The 27,357-nt window shown below is 39.7% G+C and overlaps 1 protein-coding gene across 2 annotated transcripts; it reads left to right on the top strand.

Annotated features, from left to right (window-relative positions):
* Positions 1–1,353: 1,353 nt before the first annotated feature.
* Positions 1,354–27,357, top strand: LOC130921728 (acidic mammalian chitinase-like). 2 transcript variants are annotated; one of them, XM_057845955.1, is made up of 13 exons: positions 1,394–1,464; positions 11,652–11,869; positions 17,384–17,449; positions 17,539–17,565; positions 17,645–17,849; positions 17,966–18,022; positions 19,950–20,115; positions 23,265–23,389; positions 23,477–23,600; positions 24,870–25,052; positions 26,267–26,383; positions 26,480–26,612; positions 26,706–27,357. In XM_057845955.1, the coding sequence occupies exons 3-13, from the start codon at positions 17,425–17,427 to the stop codon at positions 26,954–26,956; spliced, it is 1,413 nt and encodes a 470-aa protein (XP_057701938.1). In that variant the 5' UTR covers positions 1,394–1,464; positions 11,652–11,869; positions 17,384–17,424; the 3' UTR covers positions 26,957–27,357. The 2 variants fall into 2 exon arrangements, with proteins under 2 accessions (XP_057701939.1, XP_057701938.1); XM_057845956.1 differs by lacking the exon at positions 11,652–11,869 and having other exon boundaries at positions 1,354–1,464.

The following is a 27,357-nucleotide window of genomic DNA, read 5'->3' as shown; positions in this document are numbered from 1 at the left end:
ACATTTGAATTGATGGCATTTAAAAATAATAATAAAAAAGATAAATACTGTCAAATGCAACAGAACAGTGCGTAGTGCAAATATGTAAAATTAACTATTCTTTTGCAAAAAATAAGCATGTCTGCTTTTTCAGGTAGGATACGTGATCTTTCTGGACTTATGGTGTCTCCAGCAGTGGAGAACACCCTCTCAGATGGGGTGGAGAAAGCCTGCACACACAGAAATTGTTCAGCTAGTCCAGACAGAAGGGGATGAGTATCTCTTTTGTTGTCCCAAATATTAACACGTTTATAATTAGGTTGGTGTAATTACATAAGGACGGTTGGAGCTCATACAATAAAAGAGGAATTTTAGCACAATCCTCCGTTAATTTGGTTTTGTTAACTTCCTAGACATAGTTGGGGTACTCTATGGAAAGGCCTTTTGATACGGAGTAGAATATTAAAAGTGGTTTGGGACCAATGGGACCATCCTATCTCGAAATACGGGCAAAAATACGCTGATTGGCTGTAGTCGTCAGGTGCATTATGGAAAGTAATTTGGAACATCCACTTCCGTTGGTCGTAGCAACACAAAAATACCACCATCGGATGAAGAACCTACGACCCAACAAATTCAAATTATTCCGAAAAAAACACTGATTGGTGGACAACCAACCGAAATGAGTATTAAAAATACTAATAAAATCATATTCGAGTATTTGAGTATTCGACGAGGAATACGATAGACCCATAATAGACTTTTTGGGGAAAAATCACCATTTCTTTAAGTAGTCTCATGAATAATGACTTGACCTGTGAAACTCAATTCAAAATCACTCAGCAATGATATCCCAGATTATATTTGATGAGGGGTCCCTCTTTGAATACTTATGTAGTCGTACTTGCTGAGTCAAGCGTGTGTAAAATGCGTAAATTACATGACGTATTACGCGCTGGTTGGAATCTAGAAAAGACTCATTCGATAAACTGCCAAACAATTCCATGGAATTGAAATGCATGGAATCAATTCTCTATAGTGATGGGAGAAATATGGTAAGACCCGAAGTGAATCGTCATGTTGCATTGGTTCCCTTGGTGACAATATAACATATTGCGATGATTCCCTTGTGACTGCATCAACATATGGCGATGATCCCCTTTGTTGACTGTAACTTTGTTATCTTCACCACTTTGGCGTCCTTATGATGTAGGATTCCCTTTACCTTATTTTCCTCGCCACTTTGCCATCTTTGTGATATGTGATTGCAAAACGTGTCACAAACACGTGTAGCGATATCATTGGGCGAGTGGTCATCATCTGAGAGAAGAGGTTGGCCCCCTCGTCTCTGACGTGATGTACCACTATAAAAGCTAGGATTTTTCCTTCCCGGGTTAGAGTCAACCGGGGGTGTCGTACGTATCGCTCGGCCTGTATTCCTCTGTAACTCTATCAGGGTGTTGGCTCTCCACCCGCTTGTCAACGGTAAGAGTTTTGATTGCTCAAAGGAATATCTTGTGTACTTTAACAGTAGCGCGGGGATTTTAGAAGTGACAATCTATATCTAGCCTTATTGTTGCTCTTGCTTTCTTCCTTTTTCGACATTAAACATTGTATATTTCGCAAAAGTGTGTCTGTTACTGACTCACTGCAAACCCGGAAACGAAATTTCTTTCGCAAAAGTGTGACCCGGAAATTTCGTAAAACATATAGGAACCGGTTCTCGATTCCCATCCCTACAGAAGGGGGAAAAATAAATAAGTAAACCCTCTACCTAAGGAGAGTTAAAGAGCAATTGAAACCAATTTTTATCAAACAATATAAGTCATGTGTGTGCCCAATCACTGATGAGTGGTTTAAAGCTGCCCCTCCCACTATAAAACACACACCTGGTAAGAATTGTCCTGATGAAAAGTATTGTCTTATGTGCATCATGGCTCGGTCTGTCTGAAGACCTGCGATTAACGATTGTTGATTTGTATAAAGCTGGGAAAGGATACAAAACCATCTCTAAAAGTCCGGATATTCATCAATCGACAGTCTGAGAAGTTGTCTACAAATGGAGAAAGTTTGGCACTGTTGCTTCTCTCCCAAGGAGTGGCCGACCACCAAAGATGACCTTAATAGTTCAGCGCAGAATACTCAGAGAGCTAAAAAAGAAACTTTGAGTGTCTGCTAATGACTTACAGAAATCTGGCACAGTCCAATTTTTCAGTGCACACATCATCTATACAGTATGTAAAACTATGGCCAAGAATGGTGTTCATAGTAGGACTCCACATAAGAAGCCACTGCTGTCTAAAAAGCAACAACATTATTGCTTGTTTAATGTTCCCAAAAAGGCACTTGGACACTTCACAGAAGAATACGCAAAATATTTTGTGGCCTGATGAAACCAAAAGTTGAATTGTTTAGAAGTAACACACAACATCATGTGTGGAGGAACAATGGAACAGCTAACCAACATCAACACCTCATCCCCACCGCGAAGCATGGTGGAGGGAGCATCATGATTTGGGGCTGTTTGCTACCTCGGGGCCTGGACAACTTGCAATCATTAATGGAAGAATTAATTCAAAAGTTTGTCAGCATGTTTTGCAGGAAAAATAATCCTCCTTATGTCATTAATTGCATACTATTCTCTTTAAAATATGAAAACCTATAAATGTTTGGGTGGTTTTAGTTAAAGCAGACACTTCATTTTTTATCTGTATGATTCTACAGCGATCAGATCACATTTGATCGTGATTGCTCCTGGTGCTGTGTCACCAGTAGGTAGATGGCGATGTAGTGAGGTAGATGGCGATGTAGTGTCTTGAAAGGTGGAAAAGCGCTATATAAGTATAACACCATTTGCCATTTACCATTTTATGCAGAAATATGAGAAATTCCAAAAGGTTCCGAACTTCAGATACGTTTTCATACCAGTGTATGTGATAGATTGAGAAATAGTATATTATTCTGAACCAATTGGACATTGAGGGCCGCCACGCAGTCACGTCGGTCGTGAGCCCTTGACCGTGTGCCGCCTTCGAGCACTGGCATATCTAGTGAGCAGCAATTTGAAAGAAAGCTTTCGTTTTAGGCCTGAGAACTGTTTTTAATATTATTTTTGGTATAGAATCCAAAACTGATCTTTATTTCATGTCATGTTTCTTTCTCCTTAGCTAGCTTACTTGATATGTTGTTATGCGCATAACTAGCAACCTTTGTAAAATCAATGCAGGTAGTCCTTGGTTACGACATACCCGACTTACGTGATTTTGACTTTGACGCCGGGGTCTCATCCGCCATTTTGTCTCCAGTCATCTTGTTTTTTAGTCGCGTAAACAGTACTTAGTTCCCATTGCCGTTCTTCATGTCAGGATCACCGCCGTCCTGCACTTCCTTTCCTGGGAGATCCGCTGTCAGACCCCGCTCCCTTGTTCTCATGCTGCTGCTGCTTTTCCCCTGGTGCTGACTCCTGCTGCGAGTCCCAATCCGTTTATTTTAAGTTAAGACGGGGGTTGATTGCGTAGAGAGAGGAGACCTGGTGACCTGAGCCTGGTGACCCTACTCTTTCTACGGCATCCTTTTTTCTCAGCAAGGCGACTTACTCCCGAGTAAAGCCAGAATAGTTATTGAATATATAGGTATTTAACATAACGTACATCACAGTATCTTATTTTTTACTTAATTTTATCAATATATATACTGGACTGTCTCAGAAAATTAGAATACACAATATTCTAATTTTCTGAGACAGTCCTGTACATTAATCCACCATTTAAAGCAGGGGTGTCCAAACTTTTTGCAAAGGGGACCAGATTTGGCGTGGGAAAAATGTGGGGGGCCGACCTTGGCTGACGTCCTTTACATAGAACAATATACAGGACTGTCTCAGAAAATTAGAATATTGTGTATTCTAATTTTCTGAGACAGTCCAGTATATTACATGTTTTGGGATTATTATTTTGAGATTTAGAGGGTAGTTAGGGGTACTTAAGTGTTAATTCCGATTTACACTGAAATTCGTTACGTCGCCAGCATCGGAATGGAATTTGTTTGTAACCCAGGGGCTTCTTCTTCATTTGCCATGCCATTCAGCGTAGGCGATCCTGTCTCTCTAGCCATCTCGATCTGTAACCCTCTGGATTGTGCCCGTTAGCGTCTCTGCCTCCAACAGTGATGTTATTCCGTCCATTATTTATTTTTCTCTGTCATAGACTTCATAATGATATTGACGGGACATAGAGCACGGGGCCGTTAAATAGGGGGCCTGCATTGTTGGCGTGGTCGTCAAAGCTGACCGGGTGGAATCACAGACAAAGAACTTTTTCCGTTGAAAATTCTTGTGAATAAATGCTTAAATCCCTGAAAATCCTTATAGATACGGATGTAAAACAGTCTTGATTCTTGGTTAGAAGCAAAAAAAAAAAAAAAAAAAAAAACGTGCTGTTAGCATTTATTTTACGTAAATATTGCGAACTATGATGCTTGTCAGTAAGCAAATATAGCAGCCGCCTTATGAAAACAGAGCGTTTCCCATTGAAAATTCATGTGAATAAATGCTTAAATCCCTGAATTCTTTATAGATATGGGTGTAAAACAGTCTCGATTCTTGGTTAAAAGCAGAAAAACGAGCAGTTAGCATTTATTTTACGTAAATATGTTGAATGTGTTGCTAGTCTTTAAGTCACTGTGGTACCGCTTTGTCACCCCAAAGGGCTTTTTGCGTTGATATTCACGTGAATAAATGCTTAAATCCCTGAATTCTTTATTGATATGGACGTAAAACAGTCTCCATTCTTAGTTAAAAGCAAAAAAAAGGGCAGTTGGTATTTATTTTATGTAAATATTGCGAACTGTGACGCCAATGCCGTAGCAGCTAATTTCTCCTATTGATTTTTCTCACAACGTTTCAAAATGCATGTATGGTATGAAAAATATTATAATTACCTTGAATCCTCAAACAAATCATTCCTGAGACAATCCTTCGTGTTTGTATGCGGTACAGCTATCATAGTTTTTCAACCTAAATCCGGCGTTAAATCGCTGCGTGCGTGGGTTTGAGAATAACTCCTCTCGATGCTGGATGTGGGCAGGCCCCCTACTTGAAGGCGTGGCGCAGTGTGTGACGGATGTGACCCGTCAATACAATTATGAAATCTATGCCTCTGTCTAGCTCTATTTCTATTTCCTTGTAATTTTCCTGTTGTGACTAGATGTTCTAGGGGTTCCCTTCTTGTCACAAGACCAAAATATGTGAATTGTTGTTTTCGGATGTTCGTTAAGAGTTTTCTCTTTGTGTTTGCTCATCTTATAAGGTGCCTTTCACAGACAGGGGTCACAAACCGCATTACATGTATTCACAATCATGTTAACATAAATACACCAATGGTGCTGCTACAATGCAACACCCTACCAACCTACTATGAGCAAATTAGGGGTTCAGTGTTTTGCCCAAGGAGACTTCTAGAGTGGGCGGTCGTGGTCAAGAAATGAACTGCTGGTCTTTTGTCTCATGTTAACCACGCTACCAATTGAGCCACGCTTGGCCTCAGCTTGTTCTTGTCACATTTCATTGTACACCAATATTTGAAAGTGTTTACAAAACAAGCTCATAGTATGTTTAGTATAGTGTTTTTAAAAAATATTTTATGTATGTTTTTAAGAAAAATGAAACCATGACAGGGATAGCTCAAATAATGCCAATTTTGCATCAAAAGTGACATAATTCATATGTCAAGATGTCATGACAGAAACAGTGTCAACTTTGCAACAAAAGTGACAATTCATATGTCAATTTGTCAGGGCTGTCAACAGACTTGCAGGGGCCCGGGGACGAGATTACAGTACTTTTACGGTACAGCTACTGCGTTGAGTGGGACCAGGGACGCGCCCTTTCAGCTCTGACTGTGGGCTGCCTAACAGCTCCCTGTCTCTCCCTGACAGGCTCCTCTGCTGTTCCACTGCTACTCGTTTGTGCTGTTTCATGTGATGGATTCGTATTAGCGTTTGCTATAACACACAGTGGGTGCCTGACCCGAATCTGTTCAGCCTCACGCACCTACTACCCACAGACTAATATATATCCCTGATCTCCCATCACCTCAGAGCAGAATGTCTTGTCATACCGCAGCTCAATAGGCTACAAGCTGCCGGTGACAGACGCGGATAAGGCTTGGTCACGGTGATCGCGAATGTAAACGTTCAGTGTTAGCTGCTGTTGTTCACTTAGGACATCACCGTCCACAGCCAACTCTAGCCCTAATTCTCTGGCTTCTTGTCCCCCTCTTATAAACTTCATCATTTTTTTCTCGTTCACCTCTATAATCTTCATCTCTTTTTCTATTCTTTTCCGCCCACCCGATTTATGACGACGGGCCATGTTTAGAGTTTATAACAATGACAGATTTTAAATTCCCGCTTCAGGGCACGTATGTAGTGTAGCCTTGAGTGCAACAAAGTGGGGTCAAACCATTCTCTACTAAGACAGAGGGGGTGGGAGGGGTGTTGTGCAAAAATAGGAAAAAATATATATTTGAAATATTTAATATGTTCCTAAGTTAAGTTTTTAAGTATACATCAAGTAAAACAAAATATTTAATCAGACAATGATTCAATTAAAAAACAAACATGTGATTGTAAAGTAAAATAAATTAAGGGTCCTTCAGGGGCCCCTATGGTCCTGAGGCCCGGGACAACATACCCGATTGACCCCCCTGTCGACGGGCTTGGCGTTAATCCCTTGCAGTGACTCCATTTTGAAAGCTGGAAAAAGGCTTTAAAACACAAGTTGACAATTTATTCAGGTCAACAGCGATCAAACGGCAAGGCAAAACAGCAACGCACCCGGGCGAGGAGGCAGACTGGTTCCAGGGTCGTCACATCACAAGTCAACAAAAGATTCCCGAGAATAATGACAACTATTCGTTAAACATTCAGACTTTTTAAAAGCTCTCGCAGTACGGGCTGTGGGCAGGAAGAATGGTGTGTTTGGGTGTTCTCCTGTTCCAGATTTGAGAGGTCAAGTTCATGTATCACCGTTGCTGGGTCATGGTTAATGAGGCAACTGAGGTGGGAGGTTCAGCGCGCCTCACCGTCTGAGAGGCGCCGAGCTATCAAACTTAGAGTTCTTTTTGTTATCGGGTGTTGTGGTAGTACAGGACGTCCCGCAATTTGTTCTGGACTGTCCCGAAAAGCTGATTGCGGGATTTGGTGTTGCAGACGTGGGCTTGTAGATGTCTTGCCTCGTCAGCGTCAATCTTGCTCAGCCAGCTGACGTGCGCGCTGGTCTTGGCGCATTGTCTTGTCTTGGCGCTGCAAGTTCTAATCATTCCAAGTGCAAATGTTCATAATATCAAAAACATTCTGCTCGTTTTTTCTTAAACCATGATATAAATGCTATATATTTCATATTGGGTGTGTTAGAGAAATACAAACAGTAAATAGGAGAAAAGATGCTATTTTCTGGTTGATTATATTACGTGTGTTAGAGTAATACAAACATTCAAACAGTAAATACGAGAAAAGATTCCTTCAGCATTTCATGTTCTTCTGAAAGTGCAATCTTTGCAAGCCAAAATACATATTATTGCAAGTATAAGCACTTGTTTCTTTTGTCTTACATCTCCGAAAATGTATTCGGCCATAGACTTCATTACTATTGATGTGACACTTCGTCATTCTTTGCACGACGCCTTACCATCGGGGGCCGAGCGTGACTCTTCATTTAGTAATAGTCAGTCGAAGGCGGCACACGGTCATGTCAAAACCGAGTTTAAGCTTGGATTTTGGAAGAACTACGAAAGCTGTACTGCATTGGGGCCGGATGTATGGGGGGCCCGGGGTGGGCACGGCCCACCCAGACGTGAGTCGTGCCCCCCCAATCAAAATGACGGTGTTCTGTTATGCATAAAAGATTGATGGGTTTTGTGATTGAATACCTGAGTTTTATTGCTTTTACGTCTTATTAGCATCATCTAGTGGACGCCTTAATTTACTGCATCTCATGCGTACTTTATTTGAAAGAAACTGCAACACGGAAGTGACATTGTTCAGTAGAGAATCACCCGACGACGGCCGCAGTCAGTTCGCGCCGTCTCTGTGACCACTTTTGTATCGTTTAATTGTGTTTAAAAACGTAAATATGTGAACTGTGTGTACGTCAGTGCAGAAAAGTGAGACAGATTCACTTAGCATGAAACTTGTGATATGCTAATTACCCACGAGTTAGAGGGTCGTCAAAATGGCGCCTCGGGCGCTCTGCTGATTGTTTATTCATATTTTCATATGCAGCTGCTACAGATCGGGCAGTAGATATGCAATTTCATATAGTGTGCATATTTTGATTGTGTTGTTTTGTCTGTATCTTTAGTTTCACCCTTTTGAGTGTTAATAAACCTGCTTAGAGTAGGGTGACCATATTTTGATTTCCAAAAAAGAGGACACTCAGCCCGGCCTCAGGATACTTGAATTTTACTCGAAGTTCACTCAAAGATGCCTATATCACTTTAATATATTTGAAATGTGCCCCCTCACTCTGGATGGGAAAAAAATAAATAAATAATGACGTATATATATATATATATATATATATATATATATATATATATATATATATATATGTAATGCAGACCCATGGAAATATAGTCCAGTCAATACACTTAGACACAGTAGGCTATGTGCCAACCAGGGGTCGCGTTAACCGAATATTTTCCGTCGTTGACCGGTTTTTTAAAACGGTGACGGAAAAAACTGAAGTCCGTCCGTCATTTTGACAGGTTGCATTTCACACCCCAGACCACAGGGTGGCGAGTGAGCATATTAAAGGGGATGTAGCGGCAAAGGGGGTGTGAGACATCAATAGAACCGTTATGTGCCAAGATAACAAATATTGATAAAGTTAACAAAAAAAACAATCACATTAATGAGCAATTATCAAAAATAGATCGAAAATGACGAACATTCCCGAAAGTGTTCCGGAAACAGCCGAATGGGGCGGCGACGTCACAACAAGTGATTGACAGTCGAGGCGGAGCCAGGTGCCATTGTTTTTTAACGACGATAGAGTAGCGTTGGGGTTTGTTTGATGAAAACATCTAAAAAATGGTTCAAAACTGCTGTGCTATGTGGTGTACAAATAGCTATTTATCGGAATATAGTATCCATGAGTTCCCGAACGCAAAAAAAAAAGCTGGACTACGCAGACGATGGGTAAAGTTCGTCCGTGCAAAGAGGGCTAATTTTCTAGACACAGCCTCCGGTACGCTTTTCTGTGGTGCGCATTTTCCACCTGAAAGCTTCTCGAACTATGGACAAGTGAAATCGGATTTTGCTAAAAGATTGCTGCTCAAAGGAGATGCAGCGACCTAAATGTCCCGAGATATCAAGAAAGAGGATGATGACTAGCAAAGGAGGCTAAGGCTAAGCAAAGGAGGGGAGCAGCCAAGCTCGAAATGGCCAGAGTGAGTACTCTTTTATAATAAAAAAATGTCACGCATTGGATACAGGACTGGACACATGTATACATTATCGTTCGTAAAATATATAGAACAAATCCTCTGATCCCATTCATATTTGTGTCTGTTGGCAGAGCGAAAAGCTATGATAGCGCAATAAATGATAATTATTCTATGCATTCCTTTATTATGCAGTCACGGTGTATCAGCTTCACAAAAAGAAATGCAAAACAAATCATTGGTGTTTCCCACACAATCTGCTGCCGATGTTTCATCAGTGTCATTGCTCCCCTCAATGACCGTTTCATTACGCTGCATTGGCGTTCGTTTGGGCTCAAATTGGTAACCTAAAACACCGATTAAAGCTTCGTAACTCTCCTCGTCACCATTAGATGAACATTCGTTACGTCCTTCTACGTCGGATTCGTTGCTGAAACTAGAAACGAAATTGTCTGCCATCATCGCCGCCATTCAGTATTAAAGCACTGAGCACCCCTCACTGTCAATTCTGAATTCTCTTTTATAGACAACGAGGGGTGTTTCTTCATGAGGGAACCTGGAATATGTGCAGGACGAACTCAATGCATCAGCATAAACAGCTCAAAACACCTAATTCTCCCCTCACTAGAAGGAATTCTATTGATGCAGACAGGCGCTGCCCCCCTAGTGGCCGGTGGCACTCTCTTCACTTGTCGTGACGTCACGCACACAATGTGCCAGATCTCGGGCGCCGGTCGTTTTAGCTTGACAATCGAGCCAAATTTCTCTCATTTTCTTGTGTGTAATTACACGAAGTGGCATGATATGAATACAAAAGGCATGCGTTTATGGATAAATGATGGAATATTAAAATTTTCCCAGGGCACTACATCCCCTTCAATTAGCTATTGTCTCTCTTTTTCTTTGGGGGCGGAGTTGTTGTTTTGTTGGTGTTGTTGGCGGTAAGCAGAGTAAAAAGAGGGAGAAAAATACCACCACTTCCGTGTCTAATTTTTCACCGCCAAGCAAGCGTTACAATATTAATTAAAAATGAATGAAAACTAAACACTATTGAATATGTCATCATTATCATTTTAAAAATTTAAGTGACGGGTAAAAATAGATTATGACCGGATTTTTATGATCCTGTCAGTCAAAATGACAGACAACGAAAATGTCTAGCACAACCTCTGGTGCCAACTAAACATTTTTATAAATTACTATAGCGACAATTGTGCTTGAAAAATTGTTATTCCCATTCAATTGATATTCTCATTCAATGTTCTACATTGCATACAAACAATAACCGAAAAAAACTGACAAACTATTCAACCAGCATGTTTCCAAACGCAGCAGTTCAAAACTACGTTTCCCATAATGCCTAGCGTGGTTTAGCTTACTAATAGTTACCTGAGGCAAAAATCAAACTTTGCTCTAAAGGTTTAAAATCATCGGCAGCGCAACGATGCGACACCAAACGGGATTTTACAGTCAAAGCTCCGACAGAAGTCAACAGTTGCCATTATATACGTATTTATCGTAAAAAAAACTTAACAACTGGGCAGGCGTTGTGGCCAAATCGACTACCCAGTAGATGGCGATAAATGCTTCATGCTAGGGGTAAACTGCCAACAAAAACAAGAACTACGCCTTCCCTCCCTTCTAGTAAGAGCCATGTCAACTGCTGCCGGAGGGATTCTCTTCAAATTGGTCCCGTGAAAAATCATAAAAACCGGATATTTTTATGAATTTATAAAACCCGCCCGGACGACGAGGATACTACGTGAAAGTAGGACTTGTCCGGGCAAAAGAGGACGTTTGGTCACCCTAGCTTAGACAAAGCCACGTCTGCAGAGTCGTTGATACGAGAAAGGTGTTCATAGCCACGACTATCGTGCCGGCACAGTCGGGAATATCTATTGTAGCGTCGCACTGGATATAGAGAACGCACGGAGAGTTGATCTCACCTACTTTTTAATTGCAGAATTAACCGTTACTGTTGGCCGCAACCACGCTAAACAAGCAATAACCAAAATAAGGTGTTTTTCCAACCTTATTTGTTATTTGTGCGCTTCCTCCCTCTCCTCCAGACACATTCTCGCAGTCGGACAACCGGGCATTAATGACGTCACCAGCCACAACAAAGCGTCGCCATATTGCAAAACACGAGTCACAAGCAGTTGCTCTGTCGTGCATTGTAGTACAAATGCGTTGAACTTTTGTCTTATTTGCGGTCTTTTTTTCTGTCAGAATGACTAAAAGTTGCCGTGTTGCGGGTTGTAACACAAGGAAGAGTTCGGAGCCACATTTGAAGTTCTTCATTCTTCCTCGTGAGAAAAAAAGGACACGCAAATGGCTGAAAGCAATCAATCGAGGAACAGTAAAAGAAGACTGTTCCGTGGACCATTCTCGCCAGTGGGAACCTAAATCCAGTCACATTTACGTTTGCAGCCGACATTTTATTACTGGTGAGTAAACTTTAATCAATTTTTTTGCCTCAATGAGCTGCTAGGATTCAATAGACTAGGCAGTGGTTATTATTACCGTAACCGACAACTCGCAAAGCGTTATTTTTCTTTTGCCGTGAACTGCTCTGATCGGTCAATCACTATATTATTGGCCTGGTGGGAATTGGTTATTTTGCCGTGACGTGTTCACGGCTAAATAACGCTTGGAGGCGAATTACCGGTTACGGCAGAACTAGTCACTCCGTATATACTACCAGTTTTCTTAGTTCCAAACAGTACATATTCCACGTAATTGATAAAGGTCAACTTACTGGGTGACTATGAGGTAGTTGTAGATGTTTCCGAACTCCACTGCAGGCAATTCCTTTGGATTGTTTATCCAGCTCTCAGCTGCGACTTTGTATGGGCAGATTTGTAGGCCAATACACGCTAATTTTAAGTTGTATTGCCTCCTCGCGTCTGTCGGCAGTGACTCGTGATAATAATAAGTCATGTTTAAGACGTTTTTATGAAAAAAAGACGCCAAACACAGCGGAAATATATGAATTTCAGACAAGGTTTGTCTACGGATGTTTACCTGTGCGTGCCCCCATCTCAAAATGGCGACATGTTGCTATGCGAGATGACGTCATCGTGACATCAGGCCGACTGTGAGAATAAGTAGATAGATGAATAAAAATTAAAAAAAAAAAAAAATTAGGTCCTACTTGCGCCGGTCCCAAGCCCGGAGAAATGCAGAGGGTAAAAAAATGCCTGCATTGGGGGTGCCCCCTCAACTTTTCTTTGTGCCCACTCTGGTGGGTAAACCTAGATCCGGGCCTGTACTGCATACAAACAGGAAGGATTGTTTCAGGAGTGACTTGTTCGAGGATTCAAGGAAAATATTATATTTTTCGTACCATGCATGCATTTTGAAACGTTGTGAAAAAAATCAATGGGAGAATGGGAACCGCTACGGCATTGATGTCATTCTTCGACATAAATATGTAAAATAGATGCGTAACTTCCCAGTTTTTTTATCTTTCAACAAAGAATCCAGACAGTTTTACGTCCATTTTCATAAAGGATTCAGTGATTGAAGCATTTACTCGCAATAGTTTTCTTTTTTGTTTACACATGGAGGTGGCTTAAAGACGAGCCGCACATTCGCCATATTTACGTAAAATACATGCTACCTGCACTGTTTCTTTTGCTTTTAACCAAGAATCGAGACTGTTTTACATCCATATCTATAAAGAATACAAGGCTTTAAGCATTTATTCACAATAATTTTTACCAGAGAAGCTCTCCTTATGCCAGTTGGCCGCTAGGCTCGTTCGCTAACAGAGTAGCATTGTACTTCGACGATATACGTAACATAAACGCTAACTGCACGGTTTCTTTGCTTTTAACCAAGAATCGAGACTGTTTTACGTCCATATCTATGAAGAATTCGAAGATTTACGCATTTATTCAGAAGAATTTTCGCCTAAAAAGCTGCTTACGCCAGGCGGCCGCTAGCCTCATTCTCTAACAGTATATAGTGTATAATGATTATAAAGGGCTATTCTATTCTATAATAAGTTGTAATTGTATATAGAATTTATCAATAATCTATTTTTATATTATTTATGATTGATTTTGCATGTTTTCCTCAAGTATTAAGTTTCTGAGGTTCTGGTCAAAAACATACAGGTTATGTTAAATATTGCTATTGATCCTGAAAATATAGGTGATTATCTCTGCATTTGGTGATTTTTGTGTATCTAGTGTAAAATCTGAGACTTTTATAGCCATTGTAGCCATTATAAGTTGTGTTATACTTATATAAAAAAATAATTAAGGGGATTTTATAAAGGAACGACTTTGAATTTTTTGATGCCGCTGCTCATGGAGACTCATATATGGCTAAGGTAGGTTCCTGTTTTGGTTTTAGGTCGGTAGCAGCTTTGGTTTTCAAAATATTTTAAATTTCAGGTTTTTGAAAATAGGCCCCTACGAATCGGCCCCGTTTTCCATGTCATGTCAATAGGGTATGATGTCTATGATTCGGCAAGGCATTCAATGTAATACGATTACTCAGTTATTCAAAGTGACTAATCAATAGATGAATCGATTACTTAAATAGTCGATAGCTGCAACCCTAATTCCAATTGCAATTAAATTTTAAAATTACACAGATAACACTCTTTAAACTCTAAATAAAGAATTTTCAAGATCTGTGTTTGCTGCAGCCTACGCTTCATTACTTTCCTCTCACACCACCACATCGTAGAGGCTGTTTCCTTCGGTGAGCCCTCATTTCATATAAATCACAATTCAAATAGTAGCTGAATTTGAAACAAGTAAGCAAATGGGAGAGTGGTTACAATAAATGCTTATGTCACATTTGTATGTATGAACATTTGTAAGAGTGCCAATCTGAAATTTTGTGATTAGAGCAAGTATCAAGAAGTTCATGCTCATTGTTTGCTTTCAGAGACAACACTGAATATGCAGGGCCAGATCAGACTTGATCAAAGTCAATGAAATGTTGAATGGAAAACAAGTGTCAAGCAAGCAACAAAACAATTAGATGGTCAATGGTCATAGCAGGTGATCAAAAGCAGACCGAGATAATGGTATCAAAGTTGTTAATCAGGAAATTGGAACAATTGCAAACTGTCTAATCTTGTTTCGGCATTTGTCGCACCCAGTACGTGTTAATGTGCGAATGTTATGATTGTTGCATGGAAACAAATAGTAATCTTAATTATTCTCTATGTAATACTGTTCAGTCTCTTCAAGTAACTGTCTTCATATCATTATGAAGCTGTAAATGGCTCTATAATGTGTCTCCCATAGTGGTTTCTATACGCATTGTTTCCTCATTTATTTATTTATTTATTTTTTGATAAACAGTTTATTTCAGAAGCCTCAAATAATGCACTGCAATTACGTAAATAGCAACACATTGAAATCATACTAACATTTCAATCATACCTTTACATGTTGCGAGAATTTCCCCTCCTGACTAAACAAGGAAGGTAACTTCCCTGGTTCCTTCAGCAATATCGAGCTCCATCTCATTATTGTATTCTGTAGTTAGAACAGAAGATTCTGAATGCTCTGATTGGTCGACAAGGTACTGTCGAATGGTTTTCCAGACCCCAAATCTCCCCTGACATGATAGCTACAGTGGTATGAAAAAGTATCCGAACCTTTTGGAATTTCTCACATTTCTGCATAGAATCACCAACAAATGTGATCTGACCTTTGTCAAAATTACAGAGATGTAAAAACAGTGTCTGCTTTAACTAAAACCACCCAAACATTTATTGGTTTTCATATTTTAATTGTCTGATGGCCAAGAATGGTGTTCATGGGAGGACTCCACGGAGGAAGCCACTGCTGTCTGAAAAAAAAACATTGTTGCTTGTTTAATGTTCGCAAAAAGGCACTTGGACACTCCACAGAAGTTTTAGCAAAATATTTTGTGGACTGATGAAACCGAAGTTGAATTTGAGAGTAACACACAACGTCATGTGTGGAGGAAAAATAGAACAGCTCGCCAACATCAACACCTCATCCCCTCCGTGAAGCATGGTGGAGGGAGCATCATGATTTTTGGCTGTTTTGCTGCCTCAGGGCCTGGACAACATGCAATCATTAATGGAAGAATGAATTCAAAAGTTTATCAGGATGTTTTGCAGGAAAACCTGAGGCCGTCTGTCAGACAGTTGAACCTAAAAAGAGGATAGATGCTGCAACAAGACAATGATCCAAAACACAGAAGTAAATCAACTTTAGAATGGTTTCAGAAGAACAAAATACACGTTCTGGAGTGGCCAAGTCAAAGTCCAGACTTGAAACACATTGAGATTCTGTGGCATGAACTAAAGACGGCGATTCATGCCAGACATCCCAGGAATCTGACTAAACTGCAGCAGTTTTTTTAGAGAAGAATGGGCCAAGATTTGTCCTGATCGATGTGCTAGACTGATCTGCAGCTACAGGAAGCATCTGGTTAAAGTTATTGCTGCCAAAAGGGGGGGGGGGGGGGGGGGGTGCACAAAATATTAAATGTGATGGTTCACTTTCCCCCCCTTCTGTCATTGTTTGCATAATATCCTCATTAAAATATGAAAACCTATAAATGTCTGGGTGGTTGTAACTGTATACATACAGTGGGGCATATAAGTATTTAGTCAACCACCAATTGTGCAAGTTCTCCTACCTGAAAAGATTAGAGAGGCCTGTAATTGTCAACACTGGTAAACCTCAACCATGAGAGACAGAATGTGGAAGAAAAAAAACCCCAGAAAATCACATTGTTTGATTTTTAAAGAATTTGTAGTAAAGTGCATGATGTTTATACATACATATCCTGGTCTTTATTTCTGCAAACCTTCATTTCTGAGGCTCCAGAGCTCTTGCAACCTGTACAAAGACCAAGAACTTACCTCGTAATTGGCTGATTGGTGGAGGGTCGCATTTCCATTGGAAAAACAGAATCAAAACAATAACTTTTGGTGGCTGACAACGGCTTTTAAAATAGGGAAATCTGGAAGTTTATAAACTTTTAAAGCATGTTTATAAACTGGTTCAGTTGACTCTAGTTTCGTCTTGTTACATAATATGATCACAGTGTCAAAGTACGGTTTTGTTGACTCAGGAGTTGGATTGTTTCTAATAAACCTATAAGTTAGACAAGTAATACTTAATTCTATTCACATTGTGTTTTTTTTTTTTAATCTGCTGTTTAAAAATAAGTCATGAGTCAGAGTGATTCCCAAGTATTGAAACTCTTGGGCTGCCTTGATCGTTTTACCTTGTACAAAAATGTTGTACAAGAACCTTCAAAAAATATATGGCTTCTGATTGAAAGATGGCTCTTCTCATCACAGACCAATCCAATATGACGTATTGGGTTCGCGCCAATTGGGAGAAGAACAAATACATCGTTGTGATTTTGTTCTGATTGTCTTGGACATCAGAAGGCCGAGAGTTGGTTGGACAACTTGAGGTTGTCAAGACGTACCTGCATGACGAATCAGGCAGGGCAGCCTTGCTCTACAAGGCTAGATATTTTTATAATTTTGCCTAAAAATGATTATAAGAAGTCACAACAGTTTATAAAATGGTTTGAAACCGAATGTAAAAAAAAATATTGCTGTTATTTTCAAAACAGCAGTGCATAATCATCAAAACTCCATTACATAACAATAAAGTGACCCAAATCATTTGTAGTTTATCTGTGAAGTGCAGTTGTATATCTGGTCAATTATTGTCAGCATATAGTTCAAACTTGCATGTTCTTATCATAACTTGTCTTAATATTAATGGCTTTTACAACTTAAGTAACAAATAAGCTGGCCCAGGTCCCTCGATTGAGTGTATAAAAGAGCCAGCTTTACTGCTGTACTTTGGGTCTCTCATCTGGTCCCAAGGTGAGTTTATGAAGGAAAACAGTCTTGGTGTTGGCATTTTTCCTGACTCTAAGTGTGATTGTCTTGAATAACAGATTTTTGCCTTTATTTCATACTTCTTTTACAGTAACCCAGTTCAGTTTTGTGGAATAAGAAGCAAAGATCAAGATGAACAAGCTTACATTACTTGCAGGTATGACAAGAATATATTACATGCACATACAGTATATATCAATACACACACTGCATTTTCATGAAAATGTGTTTTTCTGAATTCATTAGGCTTATGTTTGGTGATATGCCATCTTGGTAAGTTGTTAACTCACACGTTTTGCCGATGTAAAAACTCTTTCAACTCCTCAGGAATTGTTTCTCATTTTCACTTTAGGATCTGCCACCAAGATGGTGTGCTACTTCACAAATTGGTCCCAGTATAGGCCTGGTCAGGGGAAATACATGCCGCAGGATGTGGATCCCTTTATCTGCACCACGCTTATCTATGCCTTCTCTATCATCAACCACAACAATGAACTGGTTACATATGAGTGGAACGATGATGTTCTTTACAAATCTTTCAACAACCTGAAAACCAAGTAAGTGGCCAGTGTTGATGTGTGTTTTTTAAAACTCAATAAAGCTATGAATGTGTGGCGACGATGTTCAAGGTATACTATGTGGTTGTGATGAAAAACTACCTGGCTATTTGCAGGAACCCTCATCTTAAGACTCTCCTGGCTGTTGGTGGATGGAACTTTGGTTCACAACAGTGAGTTACTTTTAAACCAAATTGTATTGTTGTAGTTACAGTATGTTGTCTCAGCTTCATGATGCACTGGTACCTTGAGTGATTAAAAAAAAAAAAAAACTCAATTATGTATTTTCCGCACTATAAGGCGCACCTAAAAGCCATCAATTTTCTCAAAAGCCGACAGTGCACCATATAACCTGATGCACCTCATATATGGGTCAAAATTAGTTCATGGCATGACATTCCCTTTAAAGTGCGTATGACAGGATAAAAAAAGTATTAAATAGCATTATTATGTGAATTAGAATCATGTTTCAAGATGATTGGACTATATACAACAATTTAGCAAAGCACAGATGATGAGAAATTAGTCTTTAAATCTGCTGTTTTGCCACGCCTAGGGCTCTAGCGTCCCCAACAGGAGAATGACGTCGGCAGGGTCATGGTTTCATCTGATTTAGAATTACACCCATTGAGGGGGAATTATTCAGAATGAGGAAAATGTGACAAAGAGAGAGCAATCTCTCTACTTCAATATTTTTATATATTTTCTTTTTGTCCAAGTATTTTATTATATCCCCAATTGCTAAATAAATGGTATGGTCATGACAAATAGAATGCCTTCATTCAGTACGACATGGCAAAATTACTCCATAATGGTCAAAACTGTCAACTTCACTGTTGGACCTCCCGGACGGTATTTTATGCCACCAATGTTAGTCGGGCTTTTGTCCTTTCCCTGCCCCGGCTTCGGAGAATGTAAACAAACCAAGAGGCGTGACAGCTAGCCGACATGCTAACCCGAACCGAGTTTTATTTTCGCTTTTCGAAGTGAAAAAATCACACAAAACTAGCCCGGATGCATGTCACAAGGTGGCGGGGTATTCAACTGTCTTTGCCGATCGGCAACTTGCCCGGCGGCAAGCAAGTTACAGCTCGTCGGACTCGTTCCCCTGCTGCAGGCATGAAAGCTAGTTTGCCGGGGAAGCAGCTGGAAAAATGACCGCCGGACAAACCCGCCGATGTCAGCTTAGCGCGTAGCTGCCACATGGTCAACACGAATATGGCGTAAATTAATGCTTAACAATGGCAAAACAATTGCTAAAGCGCCAGCATAGCTAGCCGAATTCCAGTCACCTTTTTGGGTCCAAACACGGAGTTGCTGCTGACTAGCTTGCAATCTTAATAGTAGCTCTTGACATGCTTTCTTCCTGTTCTCCCTCGCAGGATATTTTGATGCAAATGTAGTATGGTGGGTGTGGAAGTGCCGCTTAAATTCGACCTTTTCATAGATGCAATTTTATCATTGCAAATTAGACACACCGCAGAACCTGCGCTCTCCACAAAGGCAAATTCCTCTCTCCATTGTCTTTTATTCTTTTTGCCATCTTCTCAAAAGGGTTTCTAAAATTAGCTGACAAACGTGGAAAACAAAACTAAAAACTAAGTTTACTTCACGCACATGAGCACATCAGCCACTATTTTTGACAGCAAAAAACAGCGACCCCACTTGAACAGTGTCTCTGCCTCATCTGCATTGCCAATTCCATTGATAGATAGATAAATAGCTAGACACAGCGACATGTATGTTTGCACCCTTCCCACTAAAAATACTGCGAACCGGCTTTCTATTCACCGGTGACCATCGCCGTTTCGCACAATGCGCAAAGGAGCATAACGAAACTTTTTTTAAAAAAAATAATTAAAGATTTGTCTGTGAGCCAGATGCAGCCGTCGTAGGTTCCCGACACCTGATCTAGTGGATATATATTGCAACCCCAACAACAACTACTAATGCGCCTTATAATGCAGTGCGCCCTATAACTGTATATGAAAACAGTTTTCAAATAAGCCATTCATTTAAGGTGCGCCATATATTCTGATGCACCTTACAGTGCGAAAAATTTGGTAGTTAGGTGATTATTAATGATGATCTCTTCGACAGGTTTTCCATAATGGTATCCAATGCAGCTAATCGTCAGAAATTCATCCAGTCCACTATAAAATTCCTGAGGACTCATGGTTTTGATGGTCTGGATCTGGACTGGGAGTACCCAGGTGCTCGTGGAAGCCCCCCAGAGGACAAGCAGAGGTTCACTTTGCTTTGCAGGGTGGGAACATATTGTATATCTCTTGTTTACAAATTCAGCTGAGTTTAAAGCTTACGGTTTAGCTCAGGGGTCGGCAACCTTTTACACTAATCGAGCCATTTGACTCGGTTTCCACAGAAGGAACACCAATGGGAGCCAGACGTACATATTGACATTTGAATTGATTGCGTCAGCTTAACTCCACCAGTAAATATATATAGTCTGTGGTATATATTTGACCTAACGAGTTTTGCCTCCTTATAGTAAGCAGAAAAACCAGCAGTGGTGGATGAAGTACTCTCTTTATTTACTTAAGTAAAAGTACAGATACAGGGGCAAAAACATACCTAAGTAAAAGTACAAAAGTATTTCTTCTAGAATTTACTTTATAACTAGTAAAAAGTAAAAGTTCTTTCTCCCAATGCAAAAAATGTGATATATGAGATCTGAGCAAATATGGATAGAAAGAACAAGAAAATTTATTGATTGCTCAATGTATTTAAAACAAGCAATAAAATTGACTGCACTGTAAACGGAAACTTAACAAGCTAAAAATTTAGCTTAATGGCGGATTATAAGCAACTATCAGGTGCATACTAGAGCATGAAGATGCAGAGAAAAACTCCCATTCCATCCCAATTCATTCCATGTGTAAATCTCTCAATAGGTTTTCACCTCTACCGTTCGCCATCTTGAGCCTGTGCAAATATCGTAGCCGGAAGTCAAACCGTTGGAAACTTGGGATATGTGTAGTTCTTTTGACGTGCCAATGCAAGTCGAGACAGTTTTGATCCACGCAAAAATGGACGCTCCAATTCTTTTAGGTTTTTTTTTTTTTCAACACAAGTGAAAATCATCATCAATTTAGGTGTTCCCGCTCCCGTTGATCATTACTCCCATCCCGTGATCCACGGGATTTCCCGAAATAATTCATGCAGTAGTCTAGTGCATAGCCCCGCCGACTGTACAAGAGTGTGCAGCACCTACCCATCTAAAGGTGCGCTACTCACCGTTGGTCAATATGTTGTTCACCTGCCTAATCTTGCTTGTACTTGTGTTGCTGCCTCTAGTGCACAACTTAGGGTATAGTTGCACAGGGCTAATCAATTGCGCCGGAGACATGAAAACGAAACTATCAATTCACAATGGGAAAAATAAATAAATAAATAAATAAATAAATAAATAAATAAAAGTAACGTGTACCGCAGATGACAATTTTAAAAGTAGTGGAGTAAAAGTACAGATACGTGCTGTAAAATTTTGTGAAGTAATAGTAAAAAGTACCACTTCATATTTATACGCAAGTAAAGTACAGATACACAAAAAATGTACTTAAGTACAGTCATTGACTTCATAATGTATTGACGGGAAACGGGGCGCGGGCCGACAAATAGGGGGCCTGCATTGTTGCCGAAGCCGTAAAAGCTGACCGATCGGAATCAGAGCTTTTTTTGTTGAAAATTCTTGTGAAAAATGCTTAAATCCCTGAATTTGTCATAGATATGGGCGTAAAACAGTCTCGATTGTTGATTAAAAGCATAACAAACGTGCAGTTAGCATTTATTTTACGTAAATATGTCAAAGTACAATGCTAGTCTGTTCGTAAATGTAGCTAGCGGCCGCCTTATGTAAACAGCGCTTTTCTGGTGAAAATTCTTGTGAACAAATGCTTAAATCCCAGAATTCTTAACAGATATGGACGTAAAATAGTCTCGATTACTGGTTAAAAGCACAAAAAAAAAAACGGGCAATTAGCAGTTATTTTACGTAAATATGTCGAAGTACAATGCTAGTCTGTCCGTAAATGTAGCTAGCAGCCACCTTATGTAAACAGACCTTTTCCAGTGAAAATTCTTGTGTATAAATGCTTAAATCCCCGAATTCTTCATAGATATGGATGTAAGACAGTCTCGATTCTTGGTTAAAAGCAAAAAAAACTCGTGCAGTTAGCATTTATTTTACGTAAATATGTTGAAGTACAATGCTAGTCTGTTAGTAAATGTAGCTAGCGGCCGCCTTATATAAAGAGCTTTTCTGGTGAATATTCTTGTGAATAAATGCTTAAATTCTTATGGATATGGATGTAAAACAGTCTCGATTCTTGGTTAAAAGCAAAAAAAAAAAACAGACAGTTAGCATTTATTTTACGTAAATATGTCAAATGTGCTGCTAATTAAGTCACTGTGGCAGCCCCTTAGTACAACAAAGAGCTTTATACGCTGAATTTTTTGTGTGAGTAAATGCTTAAATCCCCGAATTCTTTATAGATGTGGATGTAAAACAGTCTTGATTCTTGGTTAAAACCAAAAAAAAACTGTGCAGTTAATATTTATTTTACGTAAATAAGTCAAAGTACAGTGCTCGTCTGTTTGTGAATGTAGCTAGCGGCCGCATTATGTAAACAGAGATTTTCCAGTGAAAATTCTTCTGAATAAATGCTTAAAACGCCAAATTCTTTATAGATACAGAAAGATATGTAAAACAGTCTCGATTCTTGGTTAAAAGCAAAAAACTGTGCACAAACTATGATGCCAATGCAGTAGCGGCTAATTTGTCCCATTGATTTTTTTCATGTTTCAAAATGCATGCATGGTACGAAAAATATAATAATTACCTTGAATCTTCGAACAAATCACTCCTGTTAAAAATCCGGCGTCAGATCGCCGCATGCTTGTGTTTGTGAATAGCTCCTCTTGATGTACTTGAATGCGAGGTGCAGTGCATGACCGATCCGACCCGTCAATACCATTATGAAGTCTATGGTACAGTAACGAAGTACTTTTACTATGTTACATTCCACCTCTGGTAAACAATGACTTTTTACACACTATTGTTGTTGCGCTATTATGTAAAGTCACGGTTACCACCAGTGGAAACCGTGACTTTACATAGGTGGTGTCATTAAGTGCCTGAGTGTTCTGTTGGCAGACACATTAAACAATGTGCCTGATTTGATCTGCATACTAAAAGGAGGTTAAACTTCTTTGTTAAATCTAAAAAGCGCCTGAATAAACTTTAAACAAATAATCATTTATTTTGATATAAAACTTAGCCGTAACAGAGGGTTCAAAGAGCTCCATGCGACTCCGAAGCGAAGGGTTGCTGACCACTGGTTTGGATAATATATAAAGTGTTTCACATTCATATTATTTCTGGATGTATTGTTACAGGAACTTGTCCAGGCCTATGTTGCTGAGGCCAAGGCCACTGGAAATCCTCAACTAATGTTAACTGCTGCAGTGTCTGCTGGGAAGGGGACAATTGATGGAGGATATGAAATTGCTGAAATCGCCAAGTAATCAATTCACTGATTTCTTTGTAAGAACAATTGCATAAATCCCTACATGATCTTAATTCTTTTTTTTTTTTGCACGTAACTCAGGGAACTAGACTTCATCAATGTGATGACGTATGACTTCCATGGAACTTGGGAACGCTTCACTGGCCATAACAGCCCTCTGTTTCGTGGCTCTGAGGATTACGGTGACCTCATCTACTTTAACACTGTAAGCGACAACAATACGTGGAAATTACAGTCATTTTCGGACTATATTCCTTCATTTCAAATCCTTTGGCTTATAGTCCAGTGCTGCTTATTTGTTGATTTATTTGTGATTTATTTGACAGCGGCGTCATAAGAGCATCATAATTATGACATGACACTATCACGAGCATTACTGAATGCTTATGACGGATGTCATTAAGTGTCACCCAGCATATTATGTTACTAGCTCAACCAGCTCGGATCTTTTACATCCATTCAAAAGTGAGATAATTTGCTGGTTAAAACTAAATGGTATCTGTTATAAGCATTCATTAATGCTCATGACAGTGTCATATAATTATAATTACTGTATTTAAAAAAAAACATATATAAGTCACACCTGGGTATAACTCGCATTTTTAGGGGAAATTTATTTAATAGAGTCCAGCACCAAGAACAGACATGTCATCTTGAAAGGCAATTTAAAATAAAAATACAATAGAGAATAACAGGCTGGATAAGTGTAAGGTATGCTAACATTACATGGCGTATAAACGACGAACTGAGAACCTGCCTGGTATGTAAATGTATCAGAGTTAATGAGATAACTATAGCATACAGAACATGCTAACAAGCAACAATGATATAATAATGTCTTAATAATTTCACACATAAGTCGCTCCAGAGTATAAGACACACCCTCTGCCAAACTATGTAAAAACTGCGACTTAGTCTGAAAAATACGGTATCTAATGACAGTCTTATGGTACCACCGTCAAATAATGTGTTACCAGGTACCATAACTAGCAATTACTAAAACAACTGGAAGAGTAACTGAAGAAATAATTAGCATAGAACATGAAGTTTGATTGTTATTTGCATCTGTAGTGCTGCAATGCATGCTAAGAGGCATGTTGGACAACAACAGTATTAACAGCAGGTGGCAGCAAAGGTTAATGGTCTCCTCCAAGGGAGCAGTGATGGCCAAATGAAGCTTATAGAGGCAATGAAGCTTTGCAGCAAATTGGTTCAAAGCTTCACGGTGGTTCATTTGGTCTTATGACATCCTATGATGCTGCTGTCAAGGTGTAACCGGTTACTATCTTTAGGTGTAAATATCCCATAATACAGTGAGGACAGCTGTGGCCTATAGTCCAATGCGGCTTATCTATGAGCAAATGGTGTTTTCGTGTCAAATTTGTTGGGTGGCAGTTAGGTGTGCCTTACAGTGCGAAAGTTACGATAAGTTCATCTAAACTCAGGATCTTAAACATTTTCTATCTCTTTTTAGGACTATGCGATGAAGTATTGGCGTGACAATGGCACCCCAGTGGAGAAACTCAGGATGGGATTCGCTGCGTATGGTCGCACGTTCCGTCTGACATCATCCGACACCGGAGTTGGAGCCCCAGCTAGTGGACCTGCATCAGCTGGTCCATTCACACGTGAAGCTGGATTCTGGGCCTATTATGAGGTGCTATTCCTCGTCAAGCATTTGTACAACCCCTAGCAAAAAGTATGGAATCGCCAGTCTTGGGTTAGCACTCACTCAGACATTTTATCATGTAGAACAAACTCCGATAAAAAAGCTTGGGGAAAAAATGAATTAGTTCAAAAGTGCAACTCTTTAGCATTCAGAAATACTAAAAGAAATGAATAAAAAACATTGTGGCGTTCAGTAAATGTTACTTTTATAGAGCAAGTGCAAGGAAATATATTTTGATGTTTTGTTCAGGTAGTCATCTTTGTAAATCTCACTGGAACAGCACCAAAACAAAAGTACCAGCATCATCACATTGTCAAGAGTCAACAATCTGCACTGGACAAGGTGATGTTACTGGAACTTTTGTTTGTTGCTGTTCCAGTGAGATTTACAAAGATGACAGCCTGACGAAAACATCAAAATTCGCTTAGTCCTTGATGATATGGGGCTACATGTCAGGCAAAGTCACTGGGGAGATGGCTGTGGTTAAATCTTCAATAAATGCACAAGTTTACATTAAAATTTTGGACAGCTTTCTTATCCCTTCAATTGAAAATATGTTTGTCATTTTCCAAGATGACAATGCATCATACCACCGAGCTAAAACTGTTAAAGCATTCCTTGGAGAAAGACTCGACCAGTCAATGTCATAGGATGCAAATATGCCAGATCTCCAACCCTATTGAAAACCTGTGGTGGAACTTGAAAAAAAATGGTCCACAGGAAGGCGCCGAACTGAAAGTATGATCTGGCAACTGCAATCAAAGAGAGTTGGCACCAAATTGATGAGGAATACTTATCAAGTCCATGCCTCAGAGACTGCAAGCTGCCATAAAAGCCAGAGATGGTGCAACTAAATACTAGAGATGTGTTTTGATTGTTATTTCTTTGTTTGTTTCTAATCATTCAATATTTTTTTCCTCAGAATGGAGTGATTCCATATGTATTTCCCTGCACTTGCTCCATAAAAGTAACATTTACTGACCACCACAATGTTTTTATTCATTTCTTTTAGTATTTCTAAATGCTAAAGAGTTGCACTTTTGAAGTAATTCATTATTTTTTCAAGCTTTTCATCTGAGTTTGTTCTCCATGATAAAATATCTGAGTGAGTGCTCATCCGAGACTCGTGATTACATACTTTTTGCTAGGGGGTTGTATATGCTTTAAAGCATGACACACTAACCTTGTTGTCTGGGGTTTAGATCTGTACCTTTCTGAAGGGAACTACCCTTCAGTGGATCGAAGACCAGAAGGTTCCCTATGCCACTAAAAACAGCGAGTGGGTAGGATTTGACACCAGGGAAAGCTACGAGACTAAAGTATGTTCTCAATAACTGTTTATTACTGAGCTGCCCACAACTAATGCGGGTCTGATTTAATTTGATTGAATTGAATTTTCATTTTGGTCCCACTAGGTGCGTTACCTGCAGGAGCAGAAGTTTGGCGGTGCTTTTGTGTGGGCCCTTGATTTGGATGACTTTGGTGGACAATTCTGTGGAGAGGGCAAACACCCACTTCTCTCTCATCTACGCAAACTTCTCAATATTGGTAGATAGAAATGTTTCAACTGTGGAAAAATACACCCATCCATAGAAATTCATTATTTGACTTGACTCTAACATTTCTTTTTGTACCATTCAGAGCTGCCCCCACTCCCTCCTACTACCACCTCCAAACCTGGTGCCAGCACCACCACTCGTCCGACCACAGCCACAACAGTCACAACCCACGCCCCAGGATCCGGCTTCTGTAACGGCAAACCTGATGGCTTGTATCCCCACCCAGAAGACAAGTCCAGCTTCTATATGTGTGCAGGTGGCATCACCCATGTGAGACGGTGTGGAACTGGATCTGTCTATGATGACAGCTGCAAGTGCTGTGTTTGGCCATGAGCAATTGATGGAGAAAATGTATATTACAACTGGCACAGACATGTATTAAATGGACTGAGGTTATCAAGCACTCACTGTGTGTGCGCACAATCATTTTAATGTGAATATTGTATTAGTAATGTGATTATTGTATCGCTATAATGTTTTTATGTGAAATGTGACATTCCTATTTCAAATGACAATAAATGACGACATAACAATATTTTTGACAAATTGAAAAGAAAGTCATGGCAAATATAGCCGGAAACGCTTATTTCATAAGTTTTTTTTTTTTTTTAATTCACAATTCAATTCAATTTTAGGCAATTCCGAAGCAAGAAAGAAAATAAACGCTGAAGCTAAAGTGTTTAGCTCAATGAAACCTCATAAGGCATTGAATCACGAGCCAATTGGTTCGATAA

This window comes from Corythoichthys intestinalis, chromosome 9 (genome assembly GCF_030265065.1).
Source record: "Corythoichthys intestinalis isolate RoL2023-P3 chromosome 9, ASM3026506v1, whole genome shotgun sequence".
Taxonomy (NCBI): Eukaryota; Metazoa; Chordata; class Actinopteri; order Syngnathiformes; family Syngnathidae; genus Corythoichthys; species Corythoichthys intestinalis.
The sequence above is the reverse complement of the archived record's forward strand: the minus strand, read 5'-3'. Positions and strand labels throughout refer to the sequence as shown.